We start from the raw sequence: 19196 nt of genomic DNA on the forward strand, positions 1-19196 counted from the left end.
ATTCTTTAAAGTAGGGGTGCTGTGTTTGGTTTCCTCTGACTTCTCACTTTAAGAAAGTGTAGATATCTATTTGGTGATGTTTTCCTAGGCTGTTCAAATAGCACTAATCTCCACCTTGGTCTCTTTCTCTTCCCTAGCTGCTCCTCAGAACTCTGCCCTTTCCCAAGAGACCCCAGAGGAAGACCCCAAAGGAAGACATACTTTCCGGGCAGGGTGGCTAAATGACTTGGTAACCAAAGTGAGTTTTAGTTTCTTCTGTGATTTTAAAATGTCTTCATGGTGTGTGAAGACATTTTCTATCCTGTCCCTCTAACTTCTCTGACCCCAGAAGTCCTATCAAGGACCTAAGTGTCAGTTTTTCTCCTTAGGTCACCTTGGCCTGTTAAGGTCAGTGATTGCCCCCTGTAAGAAATGGGATGTATTGCCTTCCTTTGATATGCCTTTCCTCACTTTTTGACTTTAAGGCAGCAATATCACATTGAGGTTAAAGGATTGATCTACACAGCCAGATGGATCTAGGTGGAGTTCCTAGTTCTGCCATTGAACATGTAATTTGGTGCAAGATACTTAACCACTATTAGCCTGAGTTATTCAACTCTAATATTTAAAAATATTCTTAAATTCTGAGGATTAAATATGAGACTTGTTAGCCTGGATCAATAAGATCACAGTAGGATAAAAAGTAGTTACTAATATTTTTCCTCATTAACAAGTAATTAAAGGCCGTGTGGTAATACTATTGCTCATGAGTCTGTTATTTTAAGGAAGAGCAACTCAGGCCACCTTAAAAGTTTGCTATAAAAATATGCATGGTCTTAAACCGGGAACTGGTATAAAGTTATTATTTATAGGTATTATGAACATTGACCTGAAAAAACTAATAAACTCAAGGGTAAAACTGTTAAAAACAATAATAAAGTGACTGCTACAGAAAATGGCATACAAAGGTTAATCATTTTTTTACATGTACATAAAAATATAGAAAAATGAAATAAAAAGATTCCATTGACAGTATTGTCCTCTCAGATTTAAAGAGCTAGGACTAAGCATCCTCTAAATAAAAAGATTCCATTGACAGTATTGTCCTCTCAGATTTAAAGAGCTAGGACTAAGCATCCTCTAAATTTTGCAGTATCTTCATGCCCTGTATCATTTTATAGGACATGAAAGAAGTCTCGAATATTGTAAAACTGTCAGTTCTTAAATTATAAGCTTAATGTGTTTCAAAACCCAATATAATTTTTTTAAAGAAACGTTATTTGAAAAACATGTAAGAATAATCAATATTTTTAACAGAACAAAGAACAACAAAGATACAAAATATATTTAAAAGTACAGCAGTTCGACAGTATGGAAAAAAAAAAGGAAGGGCTCTTCATTTTATCATAGAGTACACATAATACCTTTCAATTTCAAATTATGACACGTTGAATTTATTCTTAAGGCAAAGCTTGAAAAGCAAAATCATTCAGCTCTGTGTCATATATATTCACAATCCTTTCTTCTTTAGGATTGCACCACCAATAAATGTACTAGTGGCAACTGAAAATGATTAATTCTTTATTTTCAGAATTAGGGCCATTCAGGTTTGCTCATCCATACACTGGGTCAAGATTTTTACTAGATAACCATTAGGGTCCTACTAAAACTCAAGATTCTATGATTTTCTCCACCACAAACACACCTGGTATTACCACTATTCCCTTCCTACTATTTCTTGAACCAAGTTAAGTTATATTTGATGTTTTAGGAATCAATGACATTCAAAGATGTGGCTGTGGATATCACCCAGGAGGACTGGGAGCTGATGCGTCCTGTACAGAAGGAATTGTACAAGACTGTGACATTACAGAACTATTGGAACATGGTTTCTCTAGGTAAGCATCTACACCCTCTCCTCCCAGCAGGCATACCCACCAGAGTATCTTTCCTGTGTTAAAAAGTGGGTTAGACTTCTAAAGTACTTTGCTAAGAATGGGGCCTAGAGATGAGTTTGCGCATCCCGTTTGGGCACAGAAATGGCTATATTCTACTCCTTTTCCCAAATGAAAGGTTTCTAAGTGAAATATTATTGAAAAACTATGATGCACAGCTTCACAGGGCCACCACCTGATGCTGTGCCTTGCCCATTTTCTACTTATCCGATGATCTCTGTGCACATATCTTCCAGGTTGGCAGGAAACTTTTATCCTAGTCTGAAAAGGACAACAACCTGTTCATTAGGTCATGTCCACAAACCATTGTTTTCTTGTAGAAGTCTGTCATAAGTCAGGTAATAAAATTTGAACAAATGTTTATCTCCAGGATAAAACTCATTATATTCCTCCTGAACAGGACTTACAGTGTACAGACCAACTGTGATTCCCATATTGGAAGAACCATGGATGGTGATAAAAGAAATCTTAGAAGGCCCTAGTCCAGGTGAGAGAATAACCAGCAGATGACTATTTTCACACTTAAGAGCCTATATTATCCTAAGTAAGTGTGCTGAGATATATTTTTAAATATGGCCAAGTCACTTTCCACAAAGACATCCCAGTCTGTCAAGAACACTGACCTTTTTGGCATCACTTCTTTGCAGAGGCCATCTTCAGGAAGAGATTTTCTAAACATTGTTTTTATACCTTTCCCATCTCATTTTATACTTCTCCATGACCCTTGAATCCTATCCCTTAGAGCTTTTTGGGGCTTTCATTGTGCCATTGTTCCCTCGATATTTAAGCATGCACGAATGTCTCCTAAAGTCTTAAATTTCAAACCTTCTTAACTTCTTTTTTGAGTTTCTTTTATTCTGTTTACTGACAAAACTCTCTAGCCCCTGCCTCCACTTTCCTAACTCAAACCTTGTGTTAAAAATTTCTAATTTAAAAGAATAACGACAAGAGCAGATCTTTTTAACACATAAAATATATTTTATATAAAGCCAGACAGAAGTGTCCCATATGTATACCACATTCACCCGGCTCCTATATATTCTCAACACACAAGCACTGTTATTTCCAGTTTATCCTTTCATGGGTTTATTTTGTTTCGTTTGCCTATAAAGTCAATATGAAAATATTTTTCTCCATTTTCTAATATAAATGGTAGCATACTGTACACACAGTTTTGTACTTGGCTATTATTTCTTAAATGAATATCTTGTTAAGGGTTCCAAATGTGTATGTGAAGAGTTTCCTTGTTTTTTTAAATACCTGCATCAAGTTTTATTGCGTCTCATTTTACTGAATCTGTTTCGTATTGATGGTCTTTTTGGTTGTTCCCATTCCTTCCTTCACAACAACTTCATTTTGAAAGATTTCAAACCTGCAGAAAAGTTGCGGGAACAGTATATTGAACACCTATATATTTTTTACCTAAAATCACAAATTATCATCATTTAGCCACTTTTGCCTTATCTCTACATACACATACATATACTTTGTTTTCAAACATTTGAAAGTTAGTTGAAGCTATCATGACCTCATGCCTGAATGTTTCTGCATATATCTTCTAAAACCATGAATGTTCTGCATAAGAGCAACACCATTCTCTCACTTCATATATTTAACATTTATACAATAATGTTATCTAATGTATAGTCAATTACTCAGATTTCTCCAGCTGTCCTCAAATATTCTTTATAGATGTTTTTCTCCCCGTTCAGGATCCAGTCAGGAATCACATGTTCCACTTGGTTATCTTGTATGTTAATCCCTTTTAATCAGAACTGTTCCTCAGCCTTTTTTTTTTTTTCTTTTCTTTACCCTTTCATGATACTGACATTTTTTGAAAGATCCAGTCCAGGTTTTTTAATTTTAGAATGATCCACAGTTTAGAGTTGCCTGATTGTTTACTCATGATTAGATTCAGATTAAACATTGTCTCATTACTGATCTTCAGTCTGGTTAAGGTGCTATCTATCAGATCTCTCTATTTTAAAGGTATATTTTTTCAATTAGTAAGTAATCTGTGAATTGATACTTAGAGGCCATATGACTATTCTATTCCCTGAAAACCATTTATTCAAAGTTTTTAGCATCCACTAATGATCCTTGCTTTATTACATTGCCAGTTGCAAAATGTGATTTTCTAATTCAGCCATTTCTTCCAAATGATTAATAGCACTCTTCTATAAATAATAGCTATCCCTCCTCTCAACCCATTTTTACGTGGTATATATAGATCACTATGGACTACTAGAATTTTTAAAAATTCAGTGTGTTATTAGTACATTGTTTCCAGCTTTTGGGGTTACTTCATGTTTGTTTTTAATGCTCAGTTGTCCCAAATTTGAGCAATGGGAGACTTTTTTTAAAAAATTGAGGTATAATTGATAAACATATATTAATTTCAGGTATACAGCATCATGATTCGATATGTGTATATGCTGCAAAATTATCACCACAATAAATCTAGTTACCACCTGTAACCATACATAGTTACAAGTTTTTTTGTGATGAGAACTTTTAAGATTTACTCTCTTAGCAACTCTTCGATATTCATTATAGTATTATTAAGTATAGTCACCATGCTGTACATTACATCCCCAGGATTTATTTACTTTATAACTGAAAGTTTGTACCTTTTGATCCCCTTCGCTCATTTCGCTCACCCCCTGTACCCCCTCCCCTCTGGCAACCACCAGTCTTTCTTCCTATCTATGAGCCCTCTTTTTTGTTTTTTGTTTTTCTTTGTTTATTTTTAGGTTCCACATATAAGTGAAATCATATATTGTCTTTCTCTGTCAGATTTATTTCACTTAGCATAATGCCCTCAAGGCCCATCCATTTTGTTGTAACTGACAAGATTCCATTTTTTTTAAATGGCTGAGTAGTATTCCACTGTAGTATATACTACATTTTCTTTATCCATTCATCCATTGATAGACACTTAGGTTGTTTCCATATCTTGGCTATTACAGTAATGTTGCCATGAACATGGGGGTGCATATATCTTTTCAAATTAATGTTTTTGTGTTCTTTGGATAAATACCCAAAGAAGTAGAATTGCTGGATCATACGGTAGTTCTGATTTTAATTTTTTGAGGAACCTGCATACTATTTTTTTATAGTGGGTACACCAATTACATTCTCACCAACAGTCGACTTCCTCACCAATACTTGTTATTTCTTGTCTTTTTGATAATAGACATTCTAACAGGTGTGAAGTGCTATCTCATTGTGGTTTTGATTTTCATTTCCCTGGTGATTAGTGATGTTGACCATCTATCTGTATGTCTTTGAGACAATGTCTATTCAGGTTCTCTGCCCATGTTTCAATCATATTTGGGTTTTTTGTTTTGTTTTGTTTGCTATTGAATTATGAGTTCTTTATATATTTTGGATATTAATCCCTTATTGGATATATGATTTACAGATGTTTTCTCCCATTTTCTCTAAAAAAGCAGGTTGCTTTATCATTTTGTTGATATCCTTTGCTGTGCATAAACTTTTTAGTTTGATGTAGTTTCACTTGTTTGTTTTTGCTTCTGTTTACTTTGCTTTTGAAGTCAAATTCAAAACATCATTGCCAAGACCAGTGTCAAGTTGCTTACCACCTATGTTTTCTTCAAAGAGTTTTATGGCTTCAGGGCTTACATTCAAGTCTTTAATCCATTTTGAGTTAATTTTTGTGTGAGATAGTAATCTAGTTTCATTCTTTTGTACATGCCAGTCCAGTTTTCCCTGTACCACTTACTGAAGAGACTGTCCTTTCCCATTGTATCATCTGCTTTTTTTGTCATAGCTTTATTGACTATATATACGTATGAGTTTATTTATGAGCTCTCTATTCTGTTGCATTGATTTATGTGTCTGTTTTTATGCCAGCACCATACGGTTTTGATTACTACAGCTTTGTAATAGAGTTTGAAATCAGGATCACAATGCCTCTACTATTGTTCCTTCTCAAGTTTGCTTTGGCTATTTGGGGTCTTTTGTGGTTCCACACAAATTTTAGGATGGCTTGTTCTATTTCTGTGAAAAATGCCATTGGAATTTTGATAGGGGTTGCATGGAATCTGTAGATTGCTTTGGATGGTATGGACATTCTAACAGTATTGACTCTCGATCCATAAGCATGGAATACCTTTCCATTTATCTATCTTCACTTTCTTTCGGCAGTGTCTTACTGTTTTCAGTGCACAGGTCTTTTACCTCTTTGATTAATTTTAATCCTAGGTATTTTATTCTTTATTATGCCATTGTAAATGGGATTATTTCTTTAATTTCTCTTTCTGATAGTTGTTATTATATAGAAACAACAGATTTTTGTACATCAATTTTGTATCCTGCAACTTTACTGAATTTGTTTATTCTGACAGTTTTTGGTGGAGTCTTTAGGTTTATCTGTATATAAAATCATGTCATCTGCAAATAGTGACAGTTTTATTTCTTCTTTTTCAATTTGGGTGCCTTTTATTTCGTTTTCTTACCTTATTGCTCTGGCTAGGACTTAGAATACTATGTTCAATAAAAGTGGTAGAGTGGGCGGGCATTCTTGTTTTGTTCTTGATCTTAAAGGAAAAGCTGTCAGCTTTTCACCATTGAGCTTATTAGCTGAGTATGATATTAGCTGTGGGCTTGTCATATATTGTCTTTATTAAATTCAGGTATATTCGTTCCCCCTAGACCCACTTTGTTGAGAGCTTTTATCATCAAAGGATATTGAATTTTGTTATGTGCTTTTTCTGCGTCTATTTACATGATCATATGATTTTTATTCTTCATTTTGTTAATGTGGTGTATCACATTGATTGATTTGCAGATGTTGAATCAGCCTTGCATCCCTGGACTAAATCCCACTTGATCATGGTGTATCATCCCTTTAATATATTGTTGAACTCAGTTTGCAGATATTTTGTTGAGGATTTTTACATCTATATTCATCACAGATATTGGCCTGTAATTTTCCTTTCCTATGGTGTCCTTGTTAGGTTTTGGCATGAGGGTAATGCTGGCCTTGTAAGATGTGTTTGGAAGTGTTTCCGCCTTTTCAAATTTTTGGAATTCACTAATGAAACCATCTGGTGCTGGACTTCTGTTTGTTGGGAGGTTTTTGATTACTGATTCAATCTCCTTATCTCCTTACTAATAATCAGTCTATTCAGATTTTCTTTTCTTTTTTTTTCTTTTTTTTTTTTTTTTGTCTTATAAGGTTGTATGTTTCTAGGAATTTATCCATTTCTTGTGATTGTCTAATTTCTTGGCATATAATTGCTCATAGTAATCTCTTATGATCCTTTGTGTTTCTGTGGTTTTAGTTGTAATGTCTCTTTCATTTCTGATTATTTGAACCCTCTTTTTTTCTTGGGGAATCTAACTAAAAGTTCATAGGTTCATGTATTTTGTTTATCTTTTCAGAGAATCAGCTCCTAGTTTTACTGACCTTTTTGTTGTCTTTTTACTCTCTATTTCATTTATTTTCACTCTAATCTGTATTTCCTTCTACTAAATGTTGGGCTTCATTTGTTCTTTTCCTAGTTCTTTGAAGTGTAAAGTTAGGTTGTTTATTTGAGGTTTTTCTTGTTTTTTGAAGTAAGCTCATCTCACTGTAAACTTCCCTCTTAGAACTGCTTTCGCCCCATCCCATAAATTTTGGTATGTTGCTTCCATTTTTGTTTGTCTCAAGGTGTTTTTTGTTATCTCTTCTGATTCCTTCGTTAACCCACTGGTTGTTCATTAGCATATTATTTAATCCCCACCTAGTTGTGATTTTTCTAGTTTCTTGTAATCGCCTTCTAGTTTTAAACCACTGTGGTCGAAAAAAATGCTTGATAATGATTTTAATTTTCTTAAATTTTTTAAGACTTGTTTTGTGGCCTAACATATGATCTATCCTGGAGAATGTTCTGTATGCACTTGAGAAGAATGTGTATTCTGCTGCTTTTGGATGGACTGTTCTAATATATATATATCAGTTATTCATCTGCTCTAATGTGCCATTTAAGGCCAGTGTTTATTTATTGATTTTCTGTTTGGATAATGTATCTATGATGTAAGTGATATTTGACGTCATCTACTATATTCTATTGCTGTTTGTCTCTCTCTTTAGGTCTGTTAATATTTTTGTCACATATTTAAGTGCTATTTGTTGGGTGTATGAATATTTATGGATGTTATATCCTCTTGTTGGATTGCTCCCTTTATCATTACGTAATGCCCTTCTTTGTCGTATTACAGTCTTTTTTAAAATATATTTTGTCTGATGTAAGTTTAGTTATCTCAGCTTTTTTTTTATTTCCATTTGCATGGAATATCTTTTTCCATCCCTTCACTTTCAGTCTGTATATGCCCTTACATTTGAAGTAAGTCTTGTAGGTCTTGTAGACAGGTCTTGTTTGTCTGATTCTTTTATCTATTAACCACCCTCTATCATTTGATTGGAGAATTAGTTCATTTACATTGAAAGTAATTATTGATTGGTATGTGCTTTTTGCCATTTTGTTAATTGTTTTGTGGATGTTTTATAGTTCTTTTCTATTTTTTCATCTTTTGCTCTCTTTGTGATTTGACAACTTTCATTAGTGTTATGCTTGATTTCTTTCTCATTATCTTTAGTTTATCTATTAAAGGTTTTGTGGTCACCATGAGGCTTACATATAACAACCTATATTTATAAGTCTGTTTTATATTGATAACAACTTAAGTTTGAACACATTCTAAAACTACATTTTTACTACCCCCCATGTTTGTTTTTGATGTCACATTTACATATTTTTATCTTGTGTATTCTTTAGTTATTGTAGTTATGTTTATTTTTACTTTTTCTTTTAACTTATATACTAGCTTTATATATGATTAATCCACTACCTTTACCATATATTTACCTTTACCAGTGAGATTTGTACTTTCATATGTATTTCTTGTTATTTTCTTTTCAGCTTAATGAAGTCCCTTTGTTGTAAGTCTGGTATTTCTTGTAAGTCTGGTTTAGTGAAGAAGAGTTTCGTTAGCTTGTCTGGAAAACTCTAACTGTTATTCAATTCTGAATGATTACTTTGCCAGGTATTCTTGGTAGGACGTTTTTCCTTTTAGTACTTTGAATAATCATGTAACTATATCACACCCTTCTGGCCTGCAAACTTTCTGCTGAAAAGTCTATTGATAGTCTTATTGGTGTTCTCTTATAGATAACAAGTTTTTTTTCTCTCACTGCTTTTAAGATTCTCTATCTTTTTAACTTATGACATTTTAATTATAAGGTGTACTGATATGTGGATCTCACTGGGGTCATCTTATTTGTAACTCTCTTGGCTTCCTGGATCTGGATGTCTGTTTTCTTCCCTAGCTTAGGGAAGTTTTAAGCCACTATTTCTTCAAGTAACTTTTCTGCCCCTTTCTCTTCTTCTTCTGGGACCCCTATTCTGCAATTGTTATCCTGGTTGATGTTGTCCCATAAGCCTCTTGAGTTATCTTCACTTTTAAAAATTTTTCCTTTTTGCTGGTCTGTTTGGGTGAGTTCCACTGCCTTGTCTTCAAGATCGTTGATGCTTTCTTCTGCTTCACTTATCTGCTTTGAACTGCTCTAGTGTGTTTTTTAGTTATTGTATTTTTCAGTTATTGTATATTGCGACTTCTGTTTTGTACTTTCTTATATTTTTCTGTCTCTGTTCTCACTATGTTCATTCATTCATTCTCCCAAGTTCATTGAGCATCTTTATGACCAGTACTTTGAACTCTTTATCAGGTAAATTACTTACCTTTATTTCATTAAGTTTTGTTTCTGAGGTTTTTTCTTTGTTCTTTCATTTGGAACACATTCCTTTGTTTTCTCACTTTGTGTGACTCTCTGTTTCTATGTATTAGGCAAAACAGCTACCTCTTCTAGTCTTGAAGGAGTGGCTTTGTATAGAAGATGAACCTTATTGTCAAGCCTTACCTTAGTTCTCAGTTGTCTCTTGAACCTTTGTGATCATCTAAGCATCCTGATTTCTTTTTAATAGCTCCATTTGTTGAGGGTGTGCCAAGACCTGTCAGTGTTCCAGAGTGAGGGATATTAGTCAGCACCTAGTTTCAGGCAGGTTGGAAGCCAGATCCTCAGGCAGCAGCTTTTAAGTTATACAAATATATACAGTCCTTCAGGACCACAATTGTAAACCCTGCTGGCCTCCAGATCAGGCGATATGGGAGTGTCTCCTTTGGAACATTTTCAAAAATCAGACCTCCAGAGGAGTGCGTGAGCTCCTTACTGGGAGGTACTAGTGAGCTGTAGCAAGGCAGAGGAGGGAGAGTGCAAAGATGGCATCACCTGGCCTATGTTCCCTGAGAGCACTTCGTGGCCTCTAGACGTGTGGCATTCTTGAAAGCTATCCTTCAGGCTGAAGCTTTGAGACAAGTAAATAGGGATCTGTCACAGAAAGACTGGGATTGTGTTTCAATTTCCTGTCTGAAGTGCCTTGGGGGTGGTAGCCTGCCAAGAATTCTCTGATTATTACAGTCCTGTGGGACCCAAGAATACAATTCCATGGCTTCCAGATCCAGGTACTCAAGGGGTATCCCCTGGGTTGCCATTATAAAAACTGGGGCACCAGATATAAAAGAACCAGGGTACCAGATGTGTGCAAAAGCTCCCTTCCAGGAGATAATGGCACTGTGAAGCATGGCATAAGGAGAATGCAAAAATGTCCACCAGTGCCTCTGTCTCCAAAGAGAATTCCTACAGTCCCCTGACCCTTCAGCAGATGCTTTAAGATTAGCAGATGAATCTCCTTCACATACAGTCTGGGTGCTTCCAAACTGCTCCCTCTGCCCTGGGCTTTGGGGAGAGTAAGTTTGCACATGAGCTTTTCGAGAGCTGTCTTTCAGTGTGCTACAGCCCCCTGGGCCTTGTGGTTTTCAAAGCCAAGTGTTTTTAGGACTGATCTTAAGATTTAGGGTGCCTGATATGGGGTACAAACTCTTTGCTCCTCAAGGAGAGGCTCCAGATTTGTGAGATCCCTCCCAATTATGGGTCACCATGCCAGGGGTGGGGTTTTTGGCAAGACCACATCTCAGCCTCTCCTACCCACCTCAGTGTGGCCCTTTTCTTTTTTGATGTAAAGCAGCTGTTTAGCTAGTTTCAGGTCTTTTTCAGAAGGAATTATTGCATATATAGCTGTAGATTTGGTGTCTTTGTGGGTGGAGGTGAGTTCAGGATCTTCCAACATCACCACCATCATGGACTGCCTTAATGGGAGTATTTCAAACTAAGTCCAGTGTCCTTTTGAGATGTCCCCATTAGTCTTTGAGAATTCCCTTGCTTTCTGGCCTACCTTAGGCCTACCTTAGACCTGGAAGTTCTCTAAGTTCTGAACCATGGTTCATTTTAATGAGAAATCGTATTTAGAAACTAGGATCTGGGCAGTAAGTGTGCTCACTACAATGGATACCATTGCCTCTAGACCTATTCAGTGGATAGAGCTGGGAAATATGTATGTATATGTATATATAGTTTTGGGGGGTTTTTTACTCATAAGTTTTCACTGATAACTCTTAATTTCACTTCATATCTTCCTATATTCCATTTTGTATTTCCTTTCCCATACAATGAGTAACCTGGTTCCCAAAAACATCAGTAAGTATATTTACCCATTTGTTGTATAATATAATACACACAAAGATGTTTTCAGAATTATATTAATATCAGTACCAATAATAAACTCTGTAAGTTCAGTTTCTTCACAGACCCTTTTTGTCCTTAGAATGTATTTCATTAAGGGTATACAGAATACTGGGTTCAAAAGTTACTTGAATTCTTCCTTCTGGGTATCTGAACATATACCATTTTTTCGATTCTATTTGTGTCAGTTTTAGTGTTTTTTTTGGATTTTGATTCTTTAATTTTTACATTTTTGAATATATAAAAACACTAACGTGGTTCAGAAATGAAAGCTATGTAGAAAGGTGTACATCTTCATCTATTCTATTCCCATTTAACTACTCCCTATAGTTAACCATATTCATTTGTCTTTGGTTTATCCTTCCTGTGATTCTCTTTGCTGAAATAAGTCATAAATAGTCTTCGATTTCCTTTTGTATACAAAAGATGTATGCCATACTCTTTTGTATTTTGCTTTCCTGTCCTTTTTTAAATTAAAGCACTGACTTTTAGTGTGTCTACCAATATTGATGGCTAGAATTCATCATTAACAATACATTAAACAATAATGGCAGAATATATATGCTACCTTAGACCAAATTGCTTCACTTTTTTAAAGTTTATCTGATTTAAATTTTAGCCTTTTTTTAACTTCATCTGGCCATTAGGTATTATAAACATCACACTACTTGAAAAGCTAATTCTTCTCATAATTTATGGCTCTATTTGCCTTGATTGGCAAACATGACGCAAAATGTACCTATAGCACATTCGAAACAATGAGAAAACATACATGGCACAATGAGAAAACATACATGGCATAAGCCTGGACTAGAGTCAGAATAGTCTTCTGAGAGGTATTGCCAGTCTGGAAACACTTTAAGTTGACTTCTCAGCATGAGCCTTTTATTCAGGTAGTATAAATTAGGGTTGTAAATCCACAAGAGGGAGCATTTTATGGTTATGTATTCTGAAGGTAGATTTTTCTCCTACCAAAGAACACCAAGACTGAAAAAGGCAAATTCTTTCTTCCTTCTGTTGAGGTGAGGTTTTTTTTGGTTTTATTTGTTTTTCTAGCCTGTCCTTACACAGAGTGTGCAGACTCCTATCAGCCTTCTCTCCTTGGTTGGGCTCCAGGCTTTGTCTTCCGGCCCCTGAGCCCCTGTAACCCTCAAAGTGGAAGCTTAAAGTCCTCAATAGGACTGAGGAGTTATCACAGGCAACCAACTTTAACTTTTGCTGATATCCTGTCTTCTTGTTTTTACTTGATTTTTGGCCTCTGAGGATTTTACTTTCTTACCAGCTCTGTGATGTATAATAAGTTGAACCCTTGGTTAGGATATCTAATCGGTCATATTTCAGGAAACTGATAATTCACAGATAAAGTAGTGTTGGTCTTCAATGGCCATTCCTGTCTCAGAACTTTTATAGTTCTTTATATAGGACCTAGCCATTCCTTCAGGTTCAACTCACATTATACCTCCCTCTACCCGTCAAAGCTTTCCTCAGTTACCTGAGTCAACACCGATCTCTCTTATTAGAACTATTATACCATTGTTTAGCCCTATTGACCAAAAGATACTGCTTCTAACCAATCCTTTCTGGTTAGTTATATACACATATTTAAGCCCTGCTTAATCTCAATTTATGAATTCTCAATTAACTGATTGATTTAAGAATGTATGCTTTATAATAGCAATTTCTTCATGGCCATCATTGATATTTGCTACTATAAGCTTAATTATAACCTTTAGTACTTCCTTTTCAGGTACATGGAACAGTCTCTCCTAGACTGATTCTGATTACACAGAAGTTAAATTCAGCTTCTGGTACTATTCATCATTTGTGTATCTGTGTACATGTGTACATGCATATACACGCACACACATCTACCTACACAGTCCATTAACATTCTCATTTTTTAGGGGGGTAGTAACAAATCTGATTTGAGAAAGTTGTTTTTCATTTTTTTCTTCTGTAAAAGTAATGTAACTACATTTCTGTATTAAACAGCAGTAAAAGTTACATAGCCAATTTATTGAATATTATAAAATATTTTTTAAAACCTATAATCTCATTGTTAGCATTCTGTAATATTTGTCTAGTTCTAGTGAGTTTTCATGCTAGTTATGATACTGCTTTTTTCATTTAACCTTACTCCCAAGCATTTTCTAGTGTCAACTCTGATTTTTGTTCTTTTAATTTCACACAATTTTATTCAGTTTTCACTTCTCTTAGCTCTGTCACCTGACCTAACCTAGTTTATTTACTCTGTGCCGTGTTGAACAATGAGGAGCCTCTTCTTTCCCATTTAGTCTTGTTTTTCTGCCCTTTTATTCTCCTTTCCCAAGCTTTAAGGACCATGTTATGAGGTTGTCAGTGCCATAATCTTTTTAAGTATTTTTTTCATGTTCATTATTTTCTTTCTGTTTTGGCAGTTTTCTTTCTCCAAATAGAAGAAAACTTTTTATATCCTTTTTATTTCAGAATGGGAAACAAAAGCCCAAGATAGTAATCCAGTTAAAAATGTTTCCAAACTCACAACGGATGGAACCCAGACTGTCAAATTGGAAGAACCATATGACTATGAAGATAAATTAGAGAGGCAGGCAACAGATACCTTCAGGAAAATTCCCACTGATGAAAGCGATTTCAGTTTGAAGACAGTTTTTTCACAAGAAGATGATTGTACAGAAGATTATCTTCGTAAATATGATATATATGGAAATAATTTTGGAAAGCATTCAAACCTAATTAAACAGTTTGATACCCAATTAGATAATAAAGCTTCGATATATAATGAAGGTAGGGCAGCCTTCAGTCATGTCTCATATGGTATTGTACATAGGAAAATTCATCCTGGAGAGAAGCCTTATAAATGTAATGTGTGTGGGAAAAAGTTTAGGAAAAACCCATCCCTCATGAAACACCAAAGTACCCATACCAAAGAGAAATCTTATGAATGTGAAGAATATATTGCACACCAGAGAATGCATACTGGAGAAAAACCATATGAATGCCACCAGTGTGGTAAAGCCTTCAGCCAGCGAGCACACCTTACTATACATCAGAGGATTCATACAGGAGAGAAACCTTATAAGTGTGATGACTGTGGAAAAGACTTTAGTCAGCGTGCACACCTTACTATACATCAAAGGACACATACTGGAGAGAAACCATACAAATGCTTGGAATGTGGTAAAACCTTCAGCCACAGTTCATCACTGATAAATCATCAGAGAGTTCATACTGGAGAAAAACCTTATATATGCAACGAGTGTGGGAAAACTTTCAGTCAGAGTACACACCTTCTTCAACATCAAAAAATACATACTGGAAAGAAACCATATAAATGCAATGAGTGTTGGAAAGTATTTAGTCAGAGTACTTACCTTATTCGACATCAGAGAATTCATTCTGGAGAGAAGTGTTATAAATGTAATGAATGTGGAAAAGCCTTTGCTCATTCCTCAACTCTTATTCAACATCAAACTACTCACACTGGAGAGAAATCCTATATATGTAATATATGTGGGAAAGCCTTCAGCCAGAGTGCAAACCTTACTCAACATCACAGAACACATACTGGAGAGAAACCATATAAATGCAGCGTGTGTGGGAAAGCATTCAGCCAGAGTGTACACCTTACTCAACATCAGAGGATTCATAATGGAGAAAAACCCTTTAAATGCACCATATGTGGGAAAGCATATAGACAGGGTGCAAATCTTACTCAGCATCAAAGGATTCATACTGGAGAGAAACCCTATAAATGTAATGAATGTGGGAAAGCTTTTATTTATTCCTCATCACTTAATCAACATCAGAGAACGCATACTGGAGAAAGACCCTATAAATGCAATGAATGTGATAAAGATTTTAGCCAGAGAACATGCCTTATACAACACCAGAGAATTCATACAGGAGAGAAGCCCTATGCATGCCGTATATGTGGTAAAACCTTCACCCAGAGTACAAACCTTATTCAGCATCAGCGTGTTCATACAGGTGCCAAACATCGTAATTAATGAATGTGGGAGACTTCATTTAGGTATTACGACTTAATCATTTAAGTTTTATCTTGTACTCTGTGTTAAAACATTATTCAAAAGAAGTGCAATATATGTTTGATATCACTGAACAGAAGTATCAAAATTAGTAATGTGGATATAACCTATTTAAATTTAATATGAAATTTAAGAAAGAAACTTCATTATTAATTCACAACAGTTTAATTCATTCCAGAAAGATTCCTGTGAAAGTAAAAGTACTCAGAAACCTGTAACTCAACAACTCTTAAGTCTATTTCAAGTACTTCTCAATGAGGCCTTATGAATGTAACTTGGGAAAGCTTCCATCAAGTAAGAGATTTCACACTAGAGAATAATAGAAAAGCTGCTTTCAGGCCTTTAGTTCTTCCTAACTTTGAAGCCTTAAATAAGTAAAGGGTTCCTTCCCCTTTTTTACTTCCCTTTTCCTGTTATGCCATAACTGCCATGTGGAGCCAGTAGGTTTGAAAAAAATTATAAGTATCTTAAAGATTTGTGTGGCCACTATTTAATTATATTTTCCTTTAAATACTGAAATTTTAAAAGAAGAGAACTTGAATGAAAGATGATCTATTAGGATAGAAAAACTAATGTTCTGTATTAACTCTTAGACATGTGTACAAATTGAGTTAAACAGGCCAAAATTAAACACCCAAGCTTAAATTAATCTTTAAGACTGCCTTAGTTTCACTAGGTTTTGACATTGGTCATCCTGATGGAAGAAATCAGAATACGGTTCCCAGTTTTTTCACCTGACTCCTAACTTGTGGTTCATAACTTGTGATTCTCCTGTAGCTTTTACTTTAGGAAGTCCATTTCTTCCATTGAAACACATGTTTCTTGAGTGCCTAATGTGCTGAGGGCCCAAACTTACTAATTGGATCCTTTCAGGGCTTCCTATAGTGCTGCAAATTGCAGCTGAATTAAGCAACAGAACATTTTCTAAAGCAATGAAAGATGAAGTAAGGACATGAGCTCAACTAGTATGTCATGGAATGAGCATAAGAGACCTAAAATGGATTGCCAAATGTGACCCTGTATCCTAAGACGAGTAACAAAAAGCAGCTATTTAAATAGTGTGAGAAAAATGAAAATAGAGTCCAGTGCAGAAAGTGGGTTAGGGGGGAAAAAATGAAGACATAACTATAGTAAGGAAAGAATATGTAGGTAACTTATAACGTGAAATGTTACTGGACTTGGTTTACCTAATAGGAGTGACTAATTGAATAAGATGTAATTCAGCCTGTTTCTAAGAAACGAAAAATGAAATGACTGATTTTAAAGGAATAATTGGAATTGTTACTCTTTCATAGATATAAGTAAAATGGAGTTTATTTTTAAAATATTCAAAAAAAGTTTCATTGGAAAAAGCATTGATGCAATAATTGTTAAACGGTAGTAACTGTTGTCCTAAACAACATAAAAGGAAAACTGGTAGAAATGCAAATAGAAATAGGTTAAAAAAATATTTTGCATTTAATATCCACAGCATTCCACTATCAGAATATAAGACCATATTCTGAGAGCTGAGATTTCACCTTGCTCTTATTTCTTCAGTGCCTTGCATATAGTAGGTGGTTAATATATGTTTGTTGCATTAATGGATAGATAAGTTGGGTAATAAGGTAGAATTAAATGATATGGAGTGAAATTGGTAAGAGTTTTTTGTGTATATGGGCAAAGAAATATTTAACAAATACTGGTCATTTGGTAAAAACAACTACTTAAAAATGAAGAATCAGAATCCCCAAAACTTAACAATGGGGATATTCCTAAGAAATCGTGGGACATCTTTGCACAAGAAGTTTTCCTGAGCTAGATGAGGAAAAACATAAATTCTGGCGCCATAAATAGAAATTTAAGCATGTAATGACTACGTGGCTTCATTTGGACCTGACTGTTTATACAAACATCCTACAAACAGGTTCCAAAGGAAAGACATCTTCAAGGCTTTCTTATTGAGTGTTTTCTTCAAGAAGCTGTTTTCCCTTGTCCTCACATTCATTAACCTTGATGTCATAGAATTACCCTTCACAAAGTGCAGATTGTCTCCAGGTTGCATAATACTCAAATTATGCTTATGCCATAGTTATCAGGTTAAAAAATAACCACTGTACTTACGATGCAATTTTTATAATGCCACTTCATACCTTACACAACACTTTTCTCCTGGAATGAGTGTGTGGAGTATTATAGTCTATAGCGCCTTTCTTTACATTAATTTGTATTTCCTGCCTTTATGTGTTTTATGTAAATAATGCATTTATAAGGTCTTCCACTGATACACTGAAGTTATTGATACTCTTATAAAATGACAGAATTATAATGGAAAATCCTAGATCTTTGTGTATTTTTCCCACTTTTACAGTTGTCTGGCCTACATGAAATTTATTTTTTAGCAGACAGTCTTATTCTCCACAACTTTTTATTATGTAGATGTTCAGATATACAGAGAAGTTAAATAAAACAAACGATATCTAACAATTCTAACAAACCAGATTTAAAAATTAACATTTTGCCATATTTTTCTGAACTATTGGAAAGTAATTTGCAGACATGACATTTCACCCCTACTTAAGCATGCTGCATCTCATAAAAAAATCTTTTACATAACTACAATACCATTACATACCTCAAAAAATGAACAGTAATTTCCCAATATCTAATGCTTAGCCCATGTTTAAATTTTCCCTGTTAATCCATTCAAGTTTCACACATTACATTTGATTACGTCTGCTTCATCTAGAACAGTCTTGCAACTTTGATTTTTTTTCCAGGACCTTTTTTTTTAAATGGAGTAGGTCATTTGTATATCTCACATTCTGGATTTAACTGTTTACAATCAGTTTTTTTTTTTTTTTTTTATCAAATCAGTTAACAAATCAGTGGTTTGTTTATCTTGTTCCTATAGTTTCTGTAAATTAGCAATTAGAGCCATAGCCTTGATGTGTTCAGGTTAAACATTGTTAACATTAACACATCACTGATGTGTGTCATGTTGCATCACATCAAAAGTCTTATTATCTGGTTGACTTACTATCAGTGATGCAAAATTAAAGTGGTAACCACATATTTTCCCAGTGTAAAGGTATGTTTTTCTTGTTGCAGTTCAATATGTGGACTGAGACCTTGGCAGCACATGGATAGCCTAGTTACCAACAAACTTCCATCTGGTTTTGGTATCCATGGGTGATGATCTTTGCCTGAATCAATTATTTCTTCAAAATTTGCAAAATGGCAATTTTTGTATTCTGTCACCTTTCTACATTTATTGACTCTGGGCAATAAGAGCTTTCCTTCAAATGGAATGCACTTGAGGCAGAGTCATGCTCAAATCTTTTCCTTTACCAATTCTCAAAGGAGAATTGGTAAAAAAAAAAAAAATCAGTGTTATGGTAAATTATAATCATTGTTTCTGTAGCTCAAATTACCCCAAATTTGGCCAGTTGTAACCCTCCAGGTAACTCTTATATCCTTCAACATTCCCTCTCCAGTCTTTGAGCACTTGACTGCCTTCTGACACAAGATATCTCAGGTTCACCTTGCACTTTCAGTGACCCAGATCTAAGACATTTCTCTAGGAACACC

The 19196-nt window shown here is 34.8% G+C and overlaps 1 protein-coding gene across 2 annotated transcripts in view; it reads left to right on the forward strand.

Annotated features, from left to right (window-relative positions):
• ZNF287 (zinc finger protein 287) overlaps positions 1 to 17941 on the forward strand; it is a 20401-nt gene extending 2460 nt beyond the window's left edge. For both annotated transcript variants that reach the window (XM_025044407.1, XM_006908406.3), the window contains 4 exons: positions 138 to 238; positions 1751 to 1877; positions 2335 to 2421; positions 14047 to 17941. In XM_025044407.1, coding sequence (XP_024900175.1) covers positions 138 to 238; positions 1751 to 1877; positions 2335 to 2421; positions 14047 to 15587 — 1856 coding nt within the window. In that variant the 3' untranslated portion in view covers positions 15588 to 17941. The remainder of the gene's footprint in view (positions 1 to 137; positions 239 to 1750; positions 1878 to 2334; positions 2422 to 14046) is intronic.
• Positions 17942 to 19196: the final 1255 nt, after the last annotated feature.

This window comes from Pteropus alecto, unplaced genomic scaffold (genome assembly GCF_000325575.1).
Source record: "Pteropus alecto unplaced genomic scaffold, ASM32557v1 scaffold52, whole genome shotgun sequence".
NCBI classification, from domain to species: Eukaryota; Metazoa; Chordata; class Mammalia; order Chiroptera; family Pteropodidae; genus Pteropus; species Pteropus alecto.